This window comes from Tenrec ecaudatus, chromosome Y (genome assembly GCF_050624435.1).
Source record: "Tenrec ecaudatus isolate mTenEca1 chromosome Y, mTenEca1.hap1, whole genome shotgun sequence".
Lineage (NCBI taxonomy): Eukaryota > Metazoa > Chordata > Mammalia > Afrosoricida > Tenrecidae > Tenrec > Tenrec ecaudatus.
In genome coordinates this window covers 18,729,424-18,754,795 of record NC_134549.1, presented here as the reverse complement: position 1 = coordinate 18,754,795, position 25,372 = coordinate 18,729,424, and the positions used below count along the sequence as shown (strand labels likewise).

The 25,372-nt window shown below is 45.1% G+C and overlaps 1 protein-coding gene across 1 annotated transcript; it reads left to right on the top strand.

Moving 5' to 3' along the window:
* The first annotated feature begins 5,575 nt into the window (after positions 1–5,575).
* On the top strand, positions 5,576–24,093 carry LOC142435602 (uncharacterized). The gene is made up of 4 exons (XM_075539829.1): positions 5,576–6,006; positions 15,405–15,531; positions 17,291–17,441; positions 22,431–24,093. Exons 1-4 carry the CDS (start codon positions 6,004–6,006, stop codon positions 23,956–23,958), a joined length of 1,809 nt encoding a protein of 602 aa, XP_075395944.1. The 5' UTR covers positions 5,576–6,003; the 3' UTR covers positions 23,959–24,093.
* The last annotated feature ends 1,279 nt before the right edge of the window (positions 24,094–25,372 follow it).

Sequence of the window (25,372 nt, the reverse complement as noted above, 5' to 3'; positions counted from 1 at the left end):
CCTTTCCCAGTGTCCCGCTACTTTATCCTTTCCAAGGACTAGTCTACAAACTACACGAGGCACCTGAGGAGCATTCTGGCTGTAGATTTCCAAAACTGATGTAGTTGTCTGGCAACCTGGACTACCCAGACTAGAGAAACAAATTCATAGACACTTGCGTGTATAAGAAAGAGCTTTATATAAAAGAGTAATTGTATATTAAGAAAACATCCCCCCCCAAAGGAAACATCCCAGCCCAGTCCAGATCAAGTTCAATATCAGCCCATAGCTCCGATACCAGTCTATAAATTCCTCTTCAGACTCACGCAACATATGCAATGACGCCAAATGCAGGAAGATCACAGTCCAGTGGGTGGAAAGTTGTGGATCCAGTGGTGGTGGAAGCATCTCAGCACTGGTGTGGGTCTCCACGTGGCTCCTCCAGGTCCAGGGCTCTATCAAGCAGAGAGTCTGTGTCCCGCCTCCAGGGAGTTTCCAGAATCCTCAAGAGAAGGCCACGCCCACACAGAGGCCTCATTGACTATGACCTGATTGACAGGCTAGGTCCACCCCTTCGCTCAAGTTGACTGTAGATTCTGTGACTGCGACACTAAATATAAAAGAAAAAGCTTTAAACATTACAGAAAAAAAAAATAGGGGCAACACTAAGTTCCCTGGCATCCAGAATAAATAGAACCGAAACATAATTAAAACGCAGAAACATCAGAAGTTAAACTACGAAGTGACAATGATTACATTATTCATGTTGTACAACCTTCTCACTTGCCTTTTGGAAATAATTCTAATACCAATAATATAAGTCCTTTAAGCAAACACTTTCTCTTTCCCGATCCTTCCAGCCTCTTGGAAGCACGAAAACCTTCGCTTTCTACAAGTTATTTTATTCACATATCCTGCATTGAATTCCCTCAAATCATGTGACGAAACGTCCATCTCTGTGCCTGTGGTTCAAATACTGCCTTTGGCTCATACTGATTACACACTGACATAAAACAAAAATTCTCACAGGTGTGTCAATAATAAATGTAGAAAATCTTGAAGTCTTTAGGGATTTTATTTTTCTTGGATCCTAATCCATATACATCAAGACAATAGAAAATAAAATGTCAAATAAAGAAAGTGTTCTAGGGAGGAGACGAGCCAGTCAGGGTGCAGTGTAGCAACAATGAAACATACAACTTTCCTCTAGTTCCTAAATGCTTCCTCCCCCCACAATCATGATCCCAATTCTACCTTAAAAATCTGACTAGACCAGAGGATGGACACTGGTACAGATAGGAACTGGAAACACAGCGAATCTAGGACAGATGAACCCCTCAGGACCAGTGGTGAGAGTGGCGATACCAGGAGGGTAGAGAGAAGGTGGGGTAGAAAGGGGGAACCAATTACAAGGATCTACATATAACCTCCTCCCTGGGGGATGGACAACAGAAAAGTGGGTAAAGGGAGACGTCAGACAGTGTAAGACATGGCAAAATAATAATTTATAAATTTTCAAGGGTTCATGGGGGAGGGGGGAGGGATGGAGGGAGGGGAAATATGAGGAGCTGATGCCAGGGTCTTAAGTGGAGAGCAAATGTTTTGAGAATGATGAGGGTAACGAATGTACACATGTGCTTCGTACAATTGATATATGTATGGATTGTGATGAGTTGTATGAACCCCAATAAAACGATTTTAAAAATCCCCCCAATAAAAAGAAATTGAAGTGATGATTGAATAACTTCTTAATATGGTTTAAACTTTAATTATAAACTCAAGTATAAACCATATTTAGTTAATGTGGTTTTAAAACATGATTATGTGTTTAAACCATAGTAATTTATGGTCTGTGAATTACACATCAATAAAACTGTAGATAATAAATACTGTAAGTGTAAATAAAATGACGCACACAGTAAGCAAATTAACAGCAAAAAACCGCTTTTTAATGTTCAAATGACATATATATCATTTATAATTAGTGCATTGCAAATGATTCTCTAGATATATTGAGTGACTATCATATTTTCCTTTAAAAACCTTTGTATGATGAATTGGGTAGGGCTTACATTTTAGATCATAATTTTTCTTCTTTTTAAATTTGATATCTTTTATTAACAACAAAATTTATAAGAATGGCAATGAACAACTGTGCATGCCCAAGCTAAAAAAGTAATTTTATTAAAAAAATAATTTTATTGGGGGCTCGTACAACTCTCATCACAATCCACGCATCCAAACATTGTGTCAAGCACATTTGTACATCTGTTGCCATCATCATTCTCAAAATATTTTCTTTCTACTTGAGCCCTTGGTATCAGCTCATTTCCCCCCCTTTGTCCCCCACTCTTCCATCCCCATGAACCCAAGATAATTTATAAATTATTATTTTTTCATGCCTGACACTGATCATCATTTGTGTGTGTGTGTGTGTGTGTTATTGCTTGAAGTGAACTTGTTTGTCACAAGACTCCAGTTCCTTTACAGTTTCACTTTCCTCCTTTTTTCCTTAAGCCACTCAGACACCACTGTTTGGGTTTGAGGGCTAATGAATCTGGAAGGCAGATCATCATTTTTTTGGGTGTGTGTGTGATTTGGGATTAAAAAAAATAATTTTATTGGGGGCTCATGCCACTCTTATCACAACACATCCACACATCAGTTGTGTAAAGCACATTTGAACATTCGTTGCCCTCATCATTCTCAAAACATTTGCTCTCCACTTAAGCCCTTGGCATCAGCTCATTTTTCCTCATTTAGGAACTAGAGGAGAGTTATATGTTCCATTGATGCTACACTGCACCCTGACTGGCTCGTCTCAGATCATCATTTTTGTATGCAACAATTTAAATAAGTTATTAAACCTCCAAATCACTTATTTTAATTTCTTCTCCCTCTTGTAGAATATTATCTTTCCCTTCGCTAACATTTGTCCGCTCTCTCGTCTATTGTATCTCTTTGGTCTCCACTCTTCCTGCTCCCGGCAACAATCAAAGTCGGTTTCTTGTGGTATGAAAAACCTTTATCCTAATTTATTTAATTTAGAGCAGTTGTCACATGCAATATATCCTGTCAAGATGCACTCACTTCCCTCAGCGTGATGGCCTTCAGATCCATCCATGCCACCAAGCGTTTCAGTTTCATCTTTGTTCTTCAGCGATGCGCATTATCTCATGTGGGCATCATTATTTACTTAGTTCTTCTCCCACCGGACGGACATTGAGGTTGTGGCCGCGTCTTGCTCGTGTGAATAGTTCTGTGGTGACCATGTGTGTGCTACTGTCTGTTCCTGCTATGACGTTATGTTGGAAAGAACCCTTTAAAATGGTTACAAACAAAGATGCTACGTTGAGACGAAGATGCACCTCACTCAACCACGGTCTTTGCAGTCACCTCAAAAGCTTGTGGAACCTGGCCAGTGAGTAAGGAAGACAGAAGAACGGGCGCGTTTGAATTATATCCTTGGGAAAGAATGTTAATATAAAGGGAGGGAAGGGGAAGAAATGGGGAGCTGGTGTCAGGGGCTCACTCAAGTGGGAAGAGAATGCTTTGAACATGATGATGGTGGCATATGTGCAAATGTGCTTGACACACTGGATGAATTTAATGGATTGTGATAAGATATGTAAAAGCCCCCAATAAAATTATTTTTATATAAAAAAACGTTAATATAAGGAAGAGATTACATATCCAGGGTGTGGTATAGCAGTGAGGAAACACGTAACTAACCTCTAGTTCTTTAATATTTCTTTGCCTTAAATAAGGTGATCAGATGTCCCGCTTTTGACAGGACAGTCCCGATTTTTAACAATTTCCCCTGTTCCACGGCGTTTTTAAAAAAGTCCCAATTTTTGGAAAGAATGCATGACAAGCTAGGGTATACGGTTTTTGGCTGCCATGTGGCTATTTTGCCAGGATATGAGTTTTATCAATGGTGTCCCGCTTTATCAATATTAAAATCTGGTCACCTTACCTTACTAGCGTGGTCTTTGATTTACCTCATTAATCTTGTTAGACCTGTGTACGTTCATTTATATAATTAAGTTCATTACATGCCTGCAAGCCTAGAAGAGATAACCCTCCAGAAACAGTAAAGGGAGTAATGATTCCATGAGGGTGTGGGAAGGGGAGGGAAGGGGGAGCTGACAGCAATGATGACTGTATCACCCCACTGGAGGGAAACAACAGAATTGTAGGTGAGTGGATACAGGGAGTGGTGTAAGATACGGCAAAATGATAATATTAATAATAATAACAATATATAACATAATAAGAGGGTTGCTTGGGAGTCCAGTGGGGGAGGGAGGGGACAACCAGGAGCTGATATCAAAGAGTTCAAGAAGAAAGAAAATGTTTTGAAACTGATGCTGGCAGCAACTGTTCAATTATGCTGGGTCTCACTGAATTATGGATTGTGATACTCTCTGTAAGAGCTCCCAATAAAATGATCAATAATAATATATATTTTTAATCCTTCCAGGTGCCCTCTTTAATCCTCTCTGCTCGTTGTCCACTGCCCCCGTTGGAGGAGTGAGCCCGTTCTTTGTTAAGTCGATTTGTTTAAATCTTTTTTTTTTTTCTTCTTTTACATTTTATTAGGGACTCCAACAACTCTTACCACAATCCATACATATACATACATCAATTGTACAAAGCACACCCATACACTCCCTGTGCCAATCACTCTCAAGGCATTTGCTCTTCACCTAAGCCCCTTGCATCAGGTCCTCCTTTTTTTCCCCCCCTCCCTCCCTTTTCCCCCCTCCCTCATATGCCCTTGGTAATTTATACCTCGTTATTTTGTCATATCTTGCCCTATTCGGGGTCTCCCTTCCCCCCTTCTCTGCTGTCCCTCTCCCAGGGAAGAGGTCACATGTGGCTCCTTGTAATCAGTTCCCCCTTTCCAACCCACTCACCCTCCACTCTCCCAGCATCGTCCCTCACGCCCTTGGTCCTGGAGGTATCATCCACCCTGGATTCCCTGTATCTCCAACCCTCATATGTACCAGTGTACAGCCTCTGTCCTATCCAGCCCTGCAAGGTTTGTTTAAATCTTAACGGACTAGCTCCGTCTCCAGGCCTTGCAGAGAGCAAGCAGCCTGGGACAGTGCAGTCTGTCCCTTGTTCCCAGGGAGACATATCTGATGTGCATCCAAGAGCCTGAAGCCAAACCCGGGATGGGCACCACCTTAAAGCTCACGAGCATCATCCAGATTTTTTTCAACTTAAAAAAAAAGCAAATATCTTTCTCTGCCCTCCCCACCTCCAAGGGCCTTAATTAACTGCTTAAACGGGCGTTTCCGTTCACGCACGCCTTTCAGAAATCTAGCCAGTTCTCGGTCCCAGAGGTCAGGTCAGCCCGCGCCTGGTCCCTTGAAGATGCTAATTGCAAAACGATCCCAACACGATTTCCCCTTCAGCGCAGAGTCTGCACGGCCGGTGTCCTGCCTCCGTGCTAGAGGTCGCGGCGAGTCGGAACTTGCGCGGGTGCACCAGCTGCGGGACCCGAGGCGGAACCCCTGAGCCGCACGGTCCCAATCAGTGCGCTCTGCGCTTCCGCCCGGAAGCCTTATCCCGACGCACCCAACGCCAGCCAAACCGGAAGCGGCGCTGTGCGTCCGCGAGCGGCCGCCGCGCTCTCTCGGGTGCCGGTCGCCCTGTGTCCGCGGCGGGTCCAGTCTCGGGTGCCGGGTCCCGGGGTCCCGGTCCCGGGTCCGAGGCCTGGAGGAAGGCAAACACCCGTCCCTGCCTGCTTGCTGCACAGTCTGCTCCCGCCCTCTTTCCATTTCAGGTGTCGTGTGGTGCAGCGGGGCTCGTCCAGCCCGGGCCTCTGGAAAGCCAAGTCCAGCTTCCGGGATTGCCATCGCCGTTCGTCAGGAGGATTCCAAGCGCTCTGGCTGGTGTGCGGACCAAGCGTGCCCACCTGCCTCCGGCCTGCCCCGTGCCCCCCTTCTGCTGCCAACCCTGACGTGGCTTCTTGGCCGCGGGGACAACAGTCGCTTCAGACGGCAGAGCCAGGAGATGGTGAGTTCTGTGCAGAACTGGGTCCTTCTAACCCATCGCGGGAGAGGCTGGTGTGACGCCTGGGGCCCCGCTGGGTCCGCTCTCTCCATGAAGAGACAAGGTGGCCGAGCAGGACGAAGCCCCGTACTCCCTGCTCTGCTGTCACTGCGTCCTTCCTCCTATGAGGATGTGCCTTTGAAGGATCCCTGGGGACGTAGCGGTAACTCACTGGGCTGCAAGCCGCAAGGGCAGCCGTTCGAAACCACCAGGCACTCTGAGGGAGGACGAACGAGGCTTTCTGTTCCCATGATGATTGACAGGTTTGTAACCCCCACGGGCAGTTCTATCCTGCTCTGCAGGGTTGCTATGAGTCAGAACCAACTCAATAGCAGTGAGGGTTTTTTTTTTAGTTATCTGCCTTTGGGAGGTTTGGATGCCTGGGATCACCTCAGAGCTGGCACCGTGGGGCCTGAACATTCCCCAGCCGGGGCCTCGGTGCTCTGTGCTGCATGGCAGACCCCCTTACTAACTCTGCGGGTGCAGCAGCTTTGGCTGTGGGACCTGAGATCTGCTCGTCTATGTCCCTCCTCTTTTGACAGTTGGGCCCTAACTGGTTAAATGTTCAATGGTTTCACGCAAACACGAATCCATCCTAAAAACCTTGGGTGTCTGTGTCAGGCTGGGTTGACTAGAGACACAAATCCAGTGACACTCCTGTTTGAGCTTTAGAAACAGTGAAAGAGGTTTAGAAAGAAACGAAAGCGCTTTATATCCAGCAACCAGCTCAGCCCAGTCCAGATCAAGTCCATAAGTCTGATACGAGCCCATCAGCACCTCTTCAGACTCACGCAGCCACATGCAACGAGGCAGGCAGATCGCAGGCTGGTGGATGCAAAATCTTGTGGATCCGATGGTGGTGTCCACACCACAGGGCTCTGGCATGTCCCAGCGTGGCTTGCCAGCAGGAAGTTGAAGGTAGTGAGAGAGGGGGAGGTTCTCAGGGCCCTCCTTATGAGAAGGCCACACCCATAAGGAGGTACCGTTAAGCAGTGACATGTAACAGCTACAATATCTTTTTGACTATCATTTTTAGAAGCAACATATCGTTTGTCGAAATCAACGTTTCACGGCAGGTAGCACCTTTGAAGTTCAAACTCAGTAGAAGCTTTCAAAATAGTTTATGAAGATGTGTTTCTACACTAGCCCTCAATCCAGCTCATCGCTGTTTCCCCAGCTACCTTTAAAATAACCACCTTTGTCGTCTGGGGCCTCTTGCCAGCGTTGATGTAGAAGCAATTGAATAGCACGAAGAAATGATTATTTCCCCCAGTTGATGGTATGAAACTTACATTCTCAGGTTATTGTTGGACGGTTAATCATAGGTTCGGTAGTTCACACCCACCAATGGCTTCTCGGGAAAGATGAAGATGTTAACTCCCATGAATAAAGATTTAGAGCATTGGGAACCCGGGAGAGGGTGGCTGAGAGTCAGAATAGACTCGATGGTGGTTGGCTTGGTTCTCAGTTTCAAATGAAGGAATTCTCCTGGTGGTCGTCCCTTGTCAGGGGAGCCAGCCCCTACCGACTCGTCACAGGCCCGGCAGGCGCAAGTGGACAGCAATAATGTGTAAAGATTACAGTAAAGTCTTACAGAGTGAGAGAGAGAAGAGAGACAGTAAAAGGAAGGAGTCAGACACATTTCACGGCAGCATGCTCACCTCAGTCCTGCATGGTGGTCCACCTGGGGATGTGGAAGAAAGGTGGAAATGGCAGGGGAGAGTGATTTATTTCTAACCAAAGTTTATATATCTTTGGGGGGGGCGTGTAAGCCCCCTGATTACAGGGACAGACATAGGTCACAGGAAGGGGTTGTACTGTGGGTAATAACAGCAATGGGAGGGGGGTGGTCTAGGGATGTACACACAATAGGAAGTGGAGGGATTGGGGGCGCACATGCGACAAGATGGGCGGATCCTAGATGCAGGATGGCAGCCTGACTGTGGATGTCACTGAGCAGGTTTGACCCCTTCTCGTCTCCCCATGGGAACAATCACTGTCCTTATCAGTAGGATGTGAGCCCCACCCACGGTGGACCAGACAGTAGTCTGATGGCTGAATGCCTTCAGAGAGAACATCTCTAAGCATCTGACCTCCCACCAAGTGCTGGCAAACAGACTCTCGGGTTTGGCATATCTTTGGGGAAGACAAAGTTGGGGAGAAGCCTTTTTATATCCCACATTTCCTTTCCTTTAAAAAAAAGTCTAATAACAGTACATAGAGAGCGTAGGTCTAAATTCCTACCAAATGGTGTAAGACCACATAGAGCTTGCGTTAGGTTTATTTCTGTTGTTGTCGGTTTTGACTGTGTCACCGTGAACGGACGCTTTCGTTGTGGCCATGACGTTGAAAAACAAACAAACTTGTTTTAGTAACTATAAGTTATTCCTGTCCAAGTGTTACCAGAGTAGGTATAAAAGGCCTGAAGAAAAGTACGTAAATTAAAAAGCAAACATGCGACTATATAATCGATATGTATATTTGATACCTGATACTTTTCATGTGTCTTAAATACTGTTTGGACCCATCTATGGCCGTAGTGTTTTAAATTATGTACGATCAACCATCTCATCTGCATCATAAGCTTCTCTTCGATCGCTGGAATGCTCATCCGCGTCTCTGGTAATACATGGAGTGAGTTTCCGTAGACACCCTGTGTGTCCCACCCTGATCTCTTTGGCTCCTGCCTTGAGATCGTACCCGTCTGTATTTAGATGCTGTTACTCCCCCGTGGTACAAATGGGCCATGTTCCATCTAGCCGTTGTCCGTGAAACTTACAGGGTTTGTATTGTCCTCCGGTAAGACGGATGGACACGTGGGCTGCATCCGTGGGCTCAGGTGTAGCCATGATGGCGAGGATCACACAAGGACTAGTGCTTCATTCCGGCGTGTATGGGTTGGAGCCTAACAACAGCAGTGTGTTTTTTGCTCTTGTGCGTATTGCCCCTCACCTGCTCACCTGGGCTCTGTGTGCTTGCTCCCACCCAACTCCCCTGTGCGGGGAAATGGCCGGGTGACCGACGGAACCTACGTTCAGATCTAGGGAATACGGATGTGTTTGCCCTTCAACGTTTTCTCCCGCAATGGCGCACGCGGCTTCCGTTGTTCACTGCTCGCCTGGTGTGGAGTTTTGCCGTCATCAGGAGGGGGAAATGCTCTCCCAGTACATTCCGTCGTTACCTTACGCGACTTGCCTCCTGGTGAGCCTTTGCCTATTTTCTCACGGTTAGGTTTAGATGACTTTGGGAAGATGTGCATTCTGACACACCTGGGGAATGTTTCAGCTGGTGTGTAGCTATGTGGTCTCTTCATCCCACTCTGCTCTGGGATAAAGGGTAGCCCTTTGTGACATCGTCGGATTGGTCAGTCTTGTGCCTTAACATTGTTTTCTCTAGTGTGATGTCACAGTTCACTCGCTTTCAACTTATGGAATGATGATTTTACTCTTTCATGCATAAAACTTATCTACCTGGACTTGATTTCTGACGTACGGGACCAAGCAGAATGGATTCATCATTTCAGTTGGGTCCATGTGAAAACTCCCTAAAACGGCTTGCACGGATCATATCCTGAGTTAGGGCAACCTGCCCACCCAATGTGTTTCAAATCGGAATGCACTCTCTGGGGTTGGCAGTGACCAGTTATTTGGAAGTAGACCTCCAGGCCTTTCTTCCTAGGTGCTGACAGGTGGGCTCTACCTTTCTGCTAGCAGCAGAGAGCTCAACCTTTTGTGCCACTCAGAGATTCCATGCCATGATCACTGCCCCACGCATTGATGTGTGTGTGCGCCTTCTGTCGCTGCCTGGCCGTGCTTGCTGTGTCTTCCGTCCACTCTCTATATTGTGAGAGCCTTTTCCAGTATTGTTTTATCCCCACTGGCCTTTTTGTGTGTTCCTAGATTGTGTGAGTCCGGGTAGACTAGAGAAACAAATGCAGGGAGACTGATATGTGTGTAATAGAGGACGTTATATCAAAGAGTAATTGTAGATTAAGAAAGCATCCCAGCCCAGTCCAGATCAAGGCAGTACGTCTGATATCAGCCCATATGTCCAATACCAATCTGTAAATTCCTCTTCAGGTTCATGTAACATGTGCAATGACGCCGAATGCAGGAGGATCACAGGCCAGGGGGTGGAAAGTCTTGTGGATCCAGTGGCGGTGGAAGCATCTCAGCGCTGGTGTGGGTCTCCATGTGGCTCCTCCAGCTCCAGGGCTCTGGCTGTCATCAGCAAAACTCCACATGGCTTGTCAGCAGGAAGACAAAGCAGAGAGTGTGGGTCTGGCCTCTAGGGAACTATTTATCTCCCTTCACCTCCAAATGAGGTCACCAAGCTGTGATCTGATTGACGGGCTAAACTCCACCCCTCACTCTGAATAGTCTCACATTGACAACAGATCATGTAACGACCACAGGGTGTTACTATTTTTTATCTGCTTTTCCTAGGTAAGTGTATTCTTCCGTATGTTGTGCCTTGGGACTTATGGGGGCACTTAAGGTGCAGCGAGCTACGCACTGGGCTGCTTAGATTGATGTCAGCAGTTCAAACCTGCTAGCCACTGCGCAGGTGAAAGATGAGGCCGTCTACTCTGCTTACGAGTTACTGTCTCAGTAACCCACACGGGCAGTTCTTCCGTGTCCTGTAGGGTCACTGTGAGTCAGAGTCAACTCGACGGTGGGAGTGAGCTTGAATGTGGGACATGTGCTTTGTATGTGCCATTTTACAAATGGTACATGTTTCTTTTCACTTCTAAAATGGGGTGTTCCTGACAGACGTAGGAAACCTTATAGTTGATGAATGGGGTGAAGGGTAAAGAAAACAGACCTGCGCCATGGAGGTAGGATGCTGCTGAGGGCCCCTGTGATTTCACGATCACCCACAGTCTGCATTCTGCCCCTTTGGTGTATGTGGTCCTTACATAATCTGTTGTCAATTTGAAATGAGTGAAGGGGTGGAGTTTAGCCTGTCATTCAGGTCACAACTTGATGACCTCATTTGGAGGTGCTAAGGCATTTAAAAGCTCCCTGGAGGCGGTACACATGATCATGCCCTGCGAGATATTCCTGTTGAGAAGAGACATGGAGTTACACTAGAGCCCTGGAGCTGGAGCCATGGAGACCCACGCCAGCACTGAGATGCTTCTACCACCACTGGAGCCACAAGAATTTCCACCCACCAGCTTGTGACCTTCCTGTACTTGGCATTATTGCATGTGTTGCGTGAGTCTGAAGAGAACTTTATAGATTGGTATCAGACGTACAGGCTAATATCGGACTTATGGACTTGATCTGGACGGGGCTGGGATGTTTTCTCAATATTCAGTTGCTCTTGTCTATAAAGCTCTTTCTTAGACACATCTGCGTGTCTATGAATTTGTTTCTCTAGTCCACCCAGGCTAACGCAGTGTAATTAGTATCTTGTGTCATAATAATTTTGTTGCTTTTCCTAACGTTTGCATCCACTACACGCGGTTACTGTCTTCGTGTGAGGGTGCTTGTCGTTAGCTTTGTTGAGGGGCATTCCCTCGTAATGGGCATACACCGGGCCTTAGAAATGCTGATGTGGAGAAGCTATGGATTCTCATGTTTCCTGTCTCAATTAGCTCTTTTCAACTGCTTTTGTTGTTGTTGTTGACATTTTAATAGCTCTATCTACATATTCACATATTGTACAGTTCAGTAGTTTAACATATTAAAGAGTTGTGCAGCCATCAATTTTAGAACACTTTATCCTTTCTTGTAATCATTATTATTAGCTCCCCATTTCTTTTTTCCTTTTTTAAAATCATTTTACTGGGGGCTCGTACATACCTTATCACAAACCATCCATCCATCCATTGTATCAAGCACATTTGTACATTGGTTGCCATCATCATTCTCAAAACGTTTTCTTTCTACTTGAGCCCTTGGTATCAGCTCCTCATTTTCCCCCTTCCTCCCTCACCCTCTTTCCTCATGAACCCTTGATAATTTATAAATTACCATATATACTTGAGTACCAGTCACATTTTTTTCAGCATTTTATGCTGAGAAAGCCCCCCAGATGTTTGTGGTAAAGTTAGGAACCTCGGCTTCTACTCGAGTATATATGGTATTATTATTTTGTCAACGTCTTACACTGTCCGATGTCTCTCTTCACCCACTTTTCTGTTGTCCATCCCCCAGGGAGAGGGTTATATGTAGATCCTTGTGATCGGTTTCCCCTTTCTCCCCCACCCTTCCCTTCCCCTCCTGGTATTGCTACATTCATTATTGGTCATGAGGGGCTTATCTGTCCTGGATTCCCTGTGTTTCCAGCTCTTATCTGTACAGTGTACATGCTCTGGTCTAGCCGGATGTGTAAGGTAGAATTGGGATCATTATAGTGGGGGTGGGTTATGGGAAGCATTAAAGAACTAGAGGAAAGTTATATATTTCATTGGTGCTATATGCACCCAGACTGGCTCGTCTCCTCCCCGAGGCCCTTCTGTAAGGGGATGTCCAGTTGCCTACAGGTGGGCTTTGGGTCTCCTCTCCACACACCATCTCATTCACAATGATGGGATTTTTTGTTCTTTGATGCCTGATACCTGATCCCGTCCACATCTCGTGATCACAGAGGCTGTTGTGCTTCTTCCATGTGGGCTTTGTTGCTTCTGAGCTAGATGGCCGCTTATTTATCTTCAAGTCTTTAAGACCCCAGACACTATATTTTTTGATAGCCAGGCACCATCAACTTTCTTTATCATATTTGCTTATGCACCCGCTTTGTTTTCAGTGATCGTGTTGGGAAGGGGAGCATCATGGAATGGCAGTTTAATAGAACAAGGTGTTCTTCCATTGACGGAGCACTTGAGCTCTATTGTCCATCCGCTACCTTAATACTAAACCTATAAATATATGCACATAGATCTTTTCCACCATCATCATATATCAATATTTTTACATGTACATGCCTGTATTTAGACGTCTATAAATGCCCTTTGCCTCCTAGTTTTTTCCTCTGTTTCCTTTTACTTTCCTCTTGTCCTACTGTCATGTTCAGCCTTCATTTGGGTTTCAGTAATTCCTCTCAATTACATTGCCCTTGATCGAGCCATACCAGGTCTCCTACACCCTCCTTGCCTTCGATTTGGATCACTTGTTCCCTTGTCTCTGGATTTGTTAACACTCACTTCCTTTTCCCCGCCTTCCCCTCTCTCATGTCCCCCCAGAATGGTCTGTCCTGTTGTTTTTGCCTCCAGATTGTGTAGCCCGTCTATCTTATCTAGATAGACCTGCAGAGATAATAATTTGCACAGAAAACAAGACAATGCAAAACAAAGCAACAAAAGGAAATAAAACAACAACCCAAAAAAACTAACGCCAAGAAAGAAAAGCCTGTAAATAGTTCAAGGTCTGTTTGTGGGCCTTTAGGACTGTTTTCCTGTTGAGTCTGATGGGGTCCCATGCCCTGGCCCCAAAGTCTAATTTTGGTGTTCCCTGGGGAATTTGTTGCTCTGTTCCCCTTGCTGTTGCACACTCTTAGTGTTATGCCCCAGTGTGGTGGGGTCAGATCAGGTGCAATCCCCTCACTGTGTCTCTAGTGCTGTACCCCGTAGCGCTATGGGTCAGTGAGGGACGTCGTGTGTCGTGGGGCTGGTCCTTTGGGCCTCTCTGTGCATTGGGTGCTCTGAGCGGGAATATCGTCCTCAGGGCTTGGTGGGCCAGGATGTGCTCCACTCTCTCTCCCTCCCCCTTCATTTGCTCCCTTGTGCTTTGATCAGACATGCCCCTCTCACTGAGCTGCAGTGTCATTATTGTCCTCTGGAGTGAATTCTTCTGTGGGAAGGGGGAGATATCCACGTAGTTGGGATTGGGGCCAGTCCCTCAGACTGCCTTTCAACTTCTGTTATCTTTGCCTATCTCTCTGAAAGGGGCAGAGAGGATGTCAGGGCAGCGGAGTTTTAATTTATTTTTAAAGACACCATGGACGTCATTCTTTAGCAGTACACTTTATTTAGAGTACCACAAGTGCATGGCTTTAGCAAACAGAAATTATTTTTTCACACCTCAGGATGCTAACAGTCATAATTCAGGGTGCCAGCTCTCAAGGTCCTTGTCATAAATCTTTTTCCTGGGCTTAGCAGTCCTTTCAAGGCAGGGGCCCTAATTTCTAAGCACCTGCTTCACTCTCAGCTCATATTTCTTTGTGGGGACAAGATCTCTCTGAATCTTTGCTCGTGCCCTTAATGTTTTATGTTACAAAGGAGATTGGCTGAAGGTACAGCCTAATCTTGTAGATTGTACCCTGCTGCCGTAACTGCCTCTGATTCTCCCTCTTTAACATCAGAGAGATGAGGATTTAAGGCTTAGGGATAATTACATAAAATGGAAGCGCCCAGGCCAAGCCAAATTGACACACATTTTGAGGAGACACAATTAAATCTATAATAGTGACTGACATGTAAAAAAATTATAATTCTTCATTTCTGCTAGTAGAGCCTCCCTTCTCTTGATATTCTAGAGTTGAAGAAAATCTGACCCCTGGGGGCCATGGGTTGGCAGCTTGTGTGCACAGTCCCATGGTTCTCCCATGGCAGAGGGCCTGGGGGTTGGAGCCAAAGGAAAAACTGGCATTCTTTCTTGTCCTCCCCGTGTGGTTAACCTTGCCTTCACCCTCTGCTTTGTGTTTTGTTAAATGATCCGGTGCATCGTGCTGAAGGAGGTGTGCACTGTTCACAAGTAATCACAGTGATCGCTGGAAGGCAAATGTCTCTCTCATTTCTGCTTATGTTCTACATCTCTTTGTCCCTAAGGAGAGAAGAATAAGACTGCTATCGCTTACAAGCGGTGGAGAGATTATTAGAGTGTGTCCAAAGTCTGTTAAGTGGTGGAGAGATGGTTTCAATGTGTTGGAAGTCTAGTAAGAGGTGGAGAGGTTGTTACAATGTGTCAGAAGTCTGTTAAGTGGTGGAGAGGTTGTTACAATGTGTCAGAAGTCTGTTAAGTGGTGGAGAGGTTGTTACAATGTGTTGGAAGTCTAGTAAGAGGTGGAGAGGTTGTTACAATGTGTCAGAAGTCTCAAGTGGTGGAGAGATTGTTACTATGTGTTGGAAGTCTAGTAAGTGGTGGAGAGATTGTTACAATGTGTCAGAAGTCTGTTAAGCGGTGGAGAGATTGTTACAATGTGTCTGGTCTGTGAGACAGGGCATATTCCTTGAGAAAGTGTATGTCCTCATGGACAGGATGGGGCTGGTGGCGGTACCCCAGACTAGACCCCCTAGAACACAGACCTTATGTCAAACGCCCACAACTTCTCAGGTTTCCAGGACCACCCTCCTCACCCTTTGTACTTTTACATAGCAGCCTCCTTGCTGATTCAGAACGTGTGGACTGTTTCAGGACTCCGTGGATGTTGAGGACGTGGCCGTGGTGTTCAGCCGGGAGGAGTGGGCTCTGCTGGATCTGGCTCAGCGGAAACTCTACAGGGACGTGATGATGGAGACCTTGAAAAATGTGGCCTCCGTCGGTAAGAATCGCATGTGTTATAAAGCCACGTTCTGTTGTGATGTTTATAGAGCGAATTCATTTTCCACACAGCAGCTCACTGACTTTGAGTCTTGTCCTTGGGCTGAGAGGTGGAACTCCTATCCCTGAATTTCCCACGAAAATAGAGTTCTTTGTATTAAAGCGAACTTTCATAACTCACAGTGAAAAGCTCACTGGCTCTGTGTTGTTGTAAATGCATACACGGTGGCTTCGGAAGTCACCTTGGTGCCCTGAGAATTTTTTGGACCCTGTAGGGAGTTTCAGTGTTGATCACAAATTTGACCATTTATTTTGCTGACATAAACTCAGACCTCTTCATCTATGGAGCCCCATAAAAGCAAAGTATTAACCCAGCGTCCAGGGAAATGTGTATGGTTTTCTACTGTTTTCCTCAGTTTGTGTTACTTCTCTCTGAGCACCATGTCTGCTGTGTCGCTTGTTTTCCCAGAGAAGCACGGTAAACATCAGGCACACAGGAGATGGAGCTCATCCAGGGCCACTGTGTACAGCAGCACCTGGAAAGCTAGACTTTTTTTTTCCCCACAAGACCAGCATTTCGTGCAGGGGGTTACATTTGAATCAGTCAGTTAGCAAAAAGTCTCTTCTTGAGTTGAGGACGCAATTTCACAGGTGCCTGAGCTTCCTTCCCTGGTTTTATGAACCTCTCACCTCTGTGTTTCACAAGCCCTCCTTTTTTCTTTCAATACATGTGTATTGTCCCCGTATCCTTTTTATTTTTTTGCATATAATTTACATAATGTACAATGCAGTAGTTCTTTCGTATTAAAAAGAAGTTACATGATTAATTTTACACCATGATCAGTTTTAGAATATTTTCTTATGTCTTTTACTTGTTACCTCATGTCCCCCCAATTCCCCGTAAGAAACTATTGACCCAGTTCCTTTCTGTATAGATTCACTTTTCCAGGATTTCATAGGCAGAAAGAACATACAAAACAGAATAACCCCCCCAAAAAAAACAACTGTACAATAAAAAGTAAAACAAAAATCTCAATAGAAAAGAAAGCATAAAATATTAAAAACTGGAACAGATTTGGCTCAACAGGGAGTCCCAAAGATAAGGCATTGAACTTTAACCCACCTGCATCTGCATTAGTCCATTTTCCAGTGCATTCTGTGTGATAACACGGCTTTTCATAGTCCTGGTCTGTGGCCAGAGGGGGTTTACTGGACGCTTCAACCACAGCTATCAAGTATTTTTAAACTTAATTCTATTAAGCGTGCCTATCTTTGTCACCGTCGATCTCAATCCTCAATTATTATTTTCTAAACGTTTACTTTCTATTTGAGCCCTTGGTGTTGGCTCTCCTTTTTCCCTCTTCCACCCTCACGACCCCTGGATAAATTATAAATTATTATTGTTTTCATATCTTACACTGGCTGCTGTCTCCCTTCCTCACGGTTTCTGTTGATAGTCCCTCTGGTGTGTGTGTGTGTGTGTGGTTTGATCATTGCGATCAGTTCCCCCTTCCTCCCCTCTTCTCCCTACCCTTCTGGTATCTCTACTCCCATTCCTGTTCCTGAGGGATTATCTGCCCTGGATTCTGTGTGTCCTGAGCTCTTATCTGTACCTAGTAAATGGTTTCTGACCAACGCCGCGAAGCAGGGACACGGCAAAAGATATCAGAGTGCTTCTTGGTTCACTGAAGCCTCTTTGTCTTTATAACGCCGATGTTTGTGTTTCACCTTATGAACCTCAACTTGAACTTCTGGGTCAGACTCTGGAAACCCCACTGATGGAGACGAATTATCCAGTGAGCATATCATGGTGCAGTTCATGAAGAACAACACCTTGTCCCCCGTGGTACGAGACATCTCTGAAGCACATGGCGATAAAGATCCCCATCGAACCCAGGAGACACATTGGAGGTGAGTCTTGAGATGTCCTGACTATAAAACACATGTGTGTATGTTGATTTACATGTGTGTGTGCCAGGACCTCAAACCTATTGTCATGGTAAACTAAGAAAGGATGGGAGGCACAGAACAGCCAGATCTGTTACCTGAGTGATTTTATATTGGAAACAGTTACCTGCTCCACTCAAAGACATCCAACTCACTGGGCCACTTTGTTTCTGTTTACTTACTTACTTCTTTGTATTTATTTATCATTACATTTTTAATCCATTGTGAATGAGTATTGCTCTTCACAGTCTTGCTAATCATCCAGTCTCCTGCATCAGGATACTGAAAGTTTTAGGATCCACATGGGAAGTTGAACTCTTGGCCGGACTTTGAAGTGACGCTCATTCACTGTAGTGGAATACTGATTTTTTTTTCTGACTGGTCCCATCTTGGCAATTGCTAGACTTGTACAAACTGTTTCAAAGCCTTCATATAACTGACATATGAGAGAATTTCAAGACATTTGTGGAAAAATTTCATGATATCTTTATTCCATTTTCCCATGAACTTTTTCTTTTTTAAAAGATCATTTTATTGGGGGCTTTTTACAGTTCTTATAACAATGTTTACATCAATTGTATCCAGCATATTTATTGGTAGGTTGTCATCATTATTTTCTAAACATTTACTTTCTATTTGAGCCCTTGGTGTTGGCTTTCCTTTTTCCCTCTTCCACCCTCACGACCCCTGGATAAATTGTAAATTATTATTGTTTTCATATCTTACACTGGCTGCTGTCTCCCTTCCCCATGGTTCCTGTTGATAGTCCCTCTGGTGTGTGTGTGTGTGTGTGTTGATCATTGCGATCGGTTCCCCCTTCCTCCCCTCTTCTCCCTACTCTTCTGGTATCTCTACTCCCATTCCTGTTCCTGAGGGATTATCTGCCCTGGATTCTGTGTGTCCTGAGCTCTTATCTGTACCGGTGTACATGCTCCGGTCTAGTCCACAGTGAAAGGCAGGACTACAGTCATGATAATGGGGGATGAGGAATATTGTGTTTCATTGGTGCAGTACTGTATCTTGATACACTCATCCCTTTGTGTGACCCTTCTGTGAGGGGCTGTCCTATTTTCTACAGATGGGTTTTGGGTCTCTGCTCCAACCCCCATTCTCAACAATATGTTTTGTTTGTTTGTTTTTGGTCTTTGGATGTCTGTTGCCCAATGTCATCAATACCTCATGATCACACAGGCTGGTGTGCTTCTTCTATATGGACTTGTTGCTTCTCTGCTAGATGGTGCTTGTTAATTTTAAGCCTTTAAGACCCCAGAAGCTATATCTTTTGTACCTGGACACCATCAGCTTTCTTCACCATATTTGCTTGTGCACCCATTTTGTCTTCAGTGATCTTGTTGGGACGGTAAGCATCATAGAATGCCAGGTTGTTAGAACAAAGTGTCATATAAATATGTGTTTATAAGCCAAAACTTCTATTTTCATGAATTAATATATTTGCATAAGTGCACATCTATGTTCATACCTCTTTCCATAGCTTTGCTTCCTAGATCTTTCTCTTTTCCTTTTAGACTCCTCCTGTCCCACCATGTGTGCCCTTCTTCTGCCGCTTAGCAATTCCTCTCAGACTGCTGTTGCTCCAACACCACCGGGATCTCTACATCCTCCTCATTGTTGCTTTTAATTCCCTAGTTGTTCCCCTGTCTATGGCATTGTTCGCTCACCGCTCCTTTCCCCGCCTCCCCTTCCCTCCAAGTCCCTCTGGAACTGTCAGCCCTGTTGCTTTGTCCTTTGCTTGCTTCCCATGCCTATCTTACACAGACAGACAAACCAACAATAATGGACAAAAACCAAAAAGGAAATAAAAAGAGAAGAAAATGGGTGCATAAGCAAATGTGGTGAAGAAAGCTGATGGTGCCCGGCTATCAAAAGATATAGTGTCTGGGGTTTTAAAGGCTTGAAGATAAACAAGTACCTATCTAGCTGAGAAGCAACAAGCCTACATGGAAGAAGCACACCAGCCTCTGTGATCATACAGTGGCATTGGGATCAGGTATCAGACATCACAGAACAAAAAGATCATATCACTGTGAATGAGGGGAAGTGCGGAGTGGAGATCCAAAGCCTATCTGTAGGCAATGGACATCCCTTACAGGAGGGTCTCAGGGAGGAGCCAAGCCAGTTAGGGTGCAGTCTAGCACCATTGCAACATACAAGTTTCCTCTAGTTCTTTAATGCTTATCTCCCCCCCCCCCCCACTATCATGACCCCAATTCTCCTTTACAAATCCGGCTAGACCAGAGCATGTACACTGGTACAGATAAGAGCTGGAAACACAGGGAATCCAGGACAGATAAGCCCCTCAGGACCAATAATGAGAGTAGCAATACCAGGAGGGTTAGGGAAAGGTTTGGAGAGAAAGGGGAACCGCTCACAATGATCTAGATATAACCACCTACCTGGGAGATGAACAACAGAAAAGTGAGTGAAAGGAGACATTGGTCAGCGTAAGACATGAAAAATAATAATTTATAAATTATCAAGGGTTTATGAGGGGAGGGAGAATGAGGGTGGGAGGGGGGAAAGGAGCTGATACCAAGGACTCAAGTAGAAAGCAAATGTTTTGAGAATGATGATGGCAACAAATATACAAATGTGCTTGACACAAGTGATGTATGTATGGATTGTGATAAGAGCTGTACGAGCCCCCAATAAAATGATTTTTAAAAAAAGAGAAGGAAAAAAAACCTAGCAAAAAATACCCCCAAAGCGATATGACAAAATAACGAGGTATAAATTACAAAGGGCACATGAGGGAGTGGGGAGCGGGGAGGGAAGGGAAAAAAAAAGAGGACCTGATGCAAAGGGCTTAAGTGGAGAGCAAATGCTTTGAGAATGATTGGGACAGGGAATGTATGGATGAGCTTTATACAATTGATGTATGTATATGTATGGATTGTGGTAAGAGTTGTGTGAGCCCCTAATAAAATGTAAAAAAAAGAAAAGAGGAGAAAAAAAGAAAATGATTAGGGCAAAGAATGTACAGATGAGCTTTATACAATTGATGTATGTATATGTATGGACTGTGATAAGAGTTGTATAAGCCCCTAATAAATTGTTTAAAAAAAATACCCCCAAAGCATACATAAATCTAGGTCACAACACTGACCTATTGGTCCTGGGGGATTCTGGGAACTGCTCCTCCTAGTCTGAAGTCTATTTTTAGGACTCCTTGGGGGCTTTGTGGCTTTGCTTTGCCCTCATTGCTGATCTGTTAGATTCTCTTCTTGTTTCACCCCACTGGGGGGAGGGGTTTAGACCGGACTCACTCCCTGCCATGTGTCCCCAGTATTATCCTCTGTCACGGTATGCTTCAGCGAGTGGACATGGTGTCTCGAGCTGTTGTCGACCCTCCAGTCCCCCCTGTGTCTTAGCAGCTCCATTCCGGACTGCCATTCCCAGGTCTTGCTGTGTCAATATGGGGATCTAGGCTCTCGCTGTCTTTCCTTCTTGGTTTATTCCCATGTGGCCATGGCATGCGGCCCCTCTCCCCAATCTGTAGGTTTAGTGTTGTCTTCTGTAGCACATGCTCCCAGGGAGGGGGGCAGCTTGGCTCTGATGGGGGCTGGCCCTGGAGCCTACTCCATTCATGCGTTGCTCCGTGTAGTTACGTTGCCCTTAAGGTTTGTTGTGCCATGGTGGGGTCTGCAGGCACATTCCCAATTCTTTGGAGACATAACTAATACTCCCCCCCTGGGTGGGTTAGTGCCCTGCTCCCCCCAATGCCATCATCTCCCTCTTTATTCCGCCCTGCTTTTTCTTCCTCCCCCTTCTCTTTTCCCCTTCTTTTTGTTGGAATAACATGTACAACCTTGGGTGTGGTCTGTCCCCTCCCCGACTGCCCGTTCCTCAACCCATGTAGTGTGAGATAGTGGCATTTCTTCTTTACTTTATTGGGCTGATTGTACTACCTCAGGGGACTCGGGTTGTACTTGTCGTTTTGTGACTGGCTAGCTTCGCTTAACATAATTTCCTCCAACTCTTCCCATGAGAGGACTCGCTTCCTGTGATCATCAGTGCTTTTTAGCCATGCGTAGTACTCCATTGTGTGTATGTGCCAGAGTTTTCTAATCCACTCGTCTATTGGTGGGAATTGAGGTTGTTTCCAATTCTTTGCTATTGTGAATTGCACCACAATGAGCTTTGGAGCACGGATGACTGGTTGTGGTCTATTTCTTACCTTTTCTGGGTATATGCTCAGTAGAGGGATACCTGAGTCCTAAGGTAGCTTAATTTACATTCGCCTTAAATATTGCCATGTCACTTTCCACAGAGGCTGTAAATATCTACATGACCCCCAGCAGTGGAGGACAGTTTCTATCTCAACAGATCCCTCCAACATTTGTTGCTCTGTGATTTTCTGATTTAGGCTAGCCTCAAGCGTGTTAAGCAGTAGCTCATGCTTGTTTTAATCTGCATTTTTCTGATGACTAATGATCGGGGGCATTTTCTCATGTTTATTGGCCATTGGGGTCTCCTCCCCAGTGAAACTTCTGTTGAGGTCTTTTTCCCACTTCCTCACAGTGCTGTTTTCTTTCTGCAGACCAGGAGGGCGTTGTAGATTTTAGTAATAAGCCCTTCGTATGTTGTGTCATTGCTAAAAATCCTCTCCCAGTCAGTGGGCTCCCTGGTTACGCTCTTGGTGAAGTCTTTTTACACACACAGGAGTTTTATTCTTCCTCTAACTTATTTGTCGACTTCAGGTTCACCTGTGTGTCTGCCCTTCCCTATTGCAGTTAGCCTATTGTTCCCGGAGCCAAGGTTCGTAAGTTTGTTCCAATTCCTTCCTTGATGCTCTGTGAACTTTTGGAAGAGCTCTCACTGGTACTAGTCTGTCCATACATTGCTGTTTAGGGGTTTTCACGAGTCAGGGGAAAGCCCATGAAGATTCATTGTGTTTTGTGATGGCCATGTGTAAACATGTTTATTTTCCAACAGCATGCTGCCTGTCTTTAATAGGAATCATGCGATAGAGAACATGTGTGAAGTGAATGAAGGCGGCCACTGTGGGAAAACCTTCAGTGAGATTCCAAGCCTTACAGTTCTACAAAGAAATCCTCTAGAAGTCAATCTGTTTGAATGCTGTGAGTACGGAAACATCTTCATGGATCACGCGCTAGAGAACCAGCAGATTGGACCTCACGCTGGATGCAGTATCTGCCAGTGTAATGAATGCGGAGAAGCCTGGAATTGCTCCTCTCAACCCACCACTCCAGTGAGAACCGTGAATGGGAAACAGGCTCACAGGTGTGAGGGATGTGGGCAGGACTTCCTGTGTGTCTCGGCCCTTCGTCATCCTGCGACCACTCTCACTGGTGAGAAATCCTGTGCGTGTAACAAGTGTGGGAAAGAATTCTGTAATTTCTCACCGGTATGGACCCATGGGAGAGGTTATAAGTACGGATGTCAGGACTATTGTAAATCCCCGAATCGTCCCCCATCCTTCCTTTCACATAAAAAAATCCGTAACAGAGATAAGCCTTACGAATGTAAGATATGTGAGAAAACCTTCAGCTGTTTGTCGTCCCTCACGACACACAGAAGAATTCACAGTGGAGAGAGGCCCTATGAATGTAAGGAATGTGAAAAGGCTTTTAGTGAGGCCTCATCCCTCAATCAACATAAAAGAACTCACAGTGGAGAGAAACCGTACCAGTGTAAGGAATGTGGGAAGGCCTTTAACCGGTCCTTCTCCCTCAAAACACATATGCGGACTCACAGTGGAGAAAAACCGTACGAATGTAAAGCGTGTGGGAAAGCCTTCAGTCACGCCTCAGCCCTCACGAAACACGCGAGAACGCATACTGGAGAGAAACCTTACGAATGTAAGGAGTGTGGGAAAACTTTCCGCTGTTCCTCATTCCTAATTAACCATCTAAGAATTCACAGTGGGGAGATGCCATATGAATGTAAGGAATGTGGGAAAGTTTTTAGGCAAGCGTCAGACCTCATTACGCATAGAAGAATCCACAGTGGGGAGAGGCCTTACGAATGTAAGGAATGTGAAAAGAGCTTTAGGTGCTCCTCCCACCTCACGAGGCACATGCAGATTCACAGTGGAGAGAGGCCCCATGAATGTAAGGAATGTGGGAAAACCTTTAGTCGGTCCTTCTCCCTCACCACGCACATGCGAACTCACAGCGGGGAGAAACCCTATGAATGTGAAGAGTGTGGGAAAGTCTTTCGGCAAGCCTCAGATGTCACTAAACACAAAAGAATTCATAGCGGCGAGAGGCCCTTTAAGTGTAAAGAATGTGGGAAAACATTTCGATGTTCCTCCCACCTCATTAGACACAGGCAAACTCACAGAAGGCAGAAATCTTATGAATGTAAGGAGTGTGGGAAAGCTTTCAGCAGTTCCTTCTCCCTCACACACATATGCGAACTCACAATAGAGAAAAGCCTTATGAATGTCAGTGGTGTGGGAAAATCTTTAGTGATAACTCAGTCTTCGGTCGACATTTAAGATCTCGCACTGGAGAGACACCCTATGAGTGTAAGAAATGTGCTCAATCTTTCTGCTGTTCCTCATTCCGAAACCAACCAGAAAAATCATTCATAGTGGGGAAGGCTTAATGAATGTGAGGAATGTGACAGAGCCTGTAAGTGCTCCTCAGGTCATCCTGAACATACAAAAACACAGAGTGGTGAGGTTGCCAATAGTGGAAGAATTCTTAGTGGACAGATGTCAGAAATGGAACATTCCATCCTTAATGCTATAATTCCACACAGCGAGTTTTCCAAAGTCTGCCATCAAATAACAGCATTTCTCAGTGAGTAAGAAACCAAGACTAACTCAAAAGAGGAGTTTTTATATCCACCTTGCCCTGTTGGCGTAATGATAATGCATTGGGCTGGTAACCATAGGATCATCAGTTTGAAACCACAAGCTGCACCTTGAGAGAAAGACGAGGCTGTCCACTCCTATAAAGAGCTACAGTCGGTGGGAGAGTGAGGGGGCTAAAAACAAAAAACAAACAAACTACAGTCTGGGAATCCCAGAGGGGCAGTTCTACTCTGTCCTATGGGATCACTATGAGTCACAATCAACCCAATGACAATGAGTTTGGAGTGGGTCTTTGCCCTTTTGGAAGAAATGACAGTTTCGTTGTAAAGGCAGGTTTTCCTCTTCAGAGTTTATTCATTTCTCATTCCAAGTTACACTTTACATTTCTTAATTTCATGGCTAATGCAAAGAAAACTACAGGGAGCAGGCTTGGGGAAATGTGTTTCTGTGGATGTCATTTGCGTGCAATTAAATGCGATCATCTTTTAGTGGCTCTCAGAGTTTTGTTTCCACCTTGTGACACATTACCTTCCATTCAATCCCATTGTATTTTACCGTTTTCATTTGCAAACACTTTCACAGGTCAGTACTTTGGCAATGTGCAACTTATCTTGTTTTTCGTCAAACGTAGGCCAACTAATTCAGCTTTCTCTCGTGATTACTCACTATGATTGTGCTTTTTGAAAAATGGGGTTTTTTCCCCTCCCTGTTCTGATCATTCCTTCTGGATTCATTGATTTGAAATTTGCAAGGCTTAGGTTTTCCCACCACCCCTCAACTTGTTACCCCTTTATTTATATATTGAAATGTTTATAACCATCCCAGATGACAAATGTGCCCCATTCTTAAATCTCTTGGTTGAATTTATATGTCAGTCAGAAAAGTTATGTGTGGTTCTTAACCTGATGTCAGTTAGTCACATGATTGTCTTAGTAGACAGAAGGAGCCCTGGAAGTGCTGTGGGTTAAACTACAAACCCTGAGGTTGCTGATTCAAACCCACCAGCCACTCTGCAGAAGATACACGAAGCCACCTGCTTTTACAGAGCAAGGTTTCAGGAATCCCGAGGACCAAAAGTTCATCCTGTGTGTTC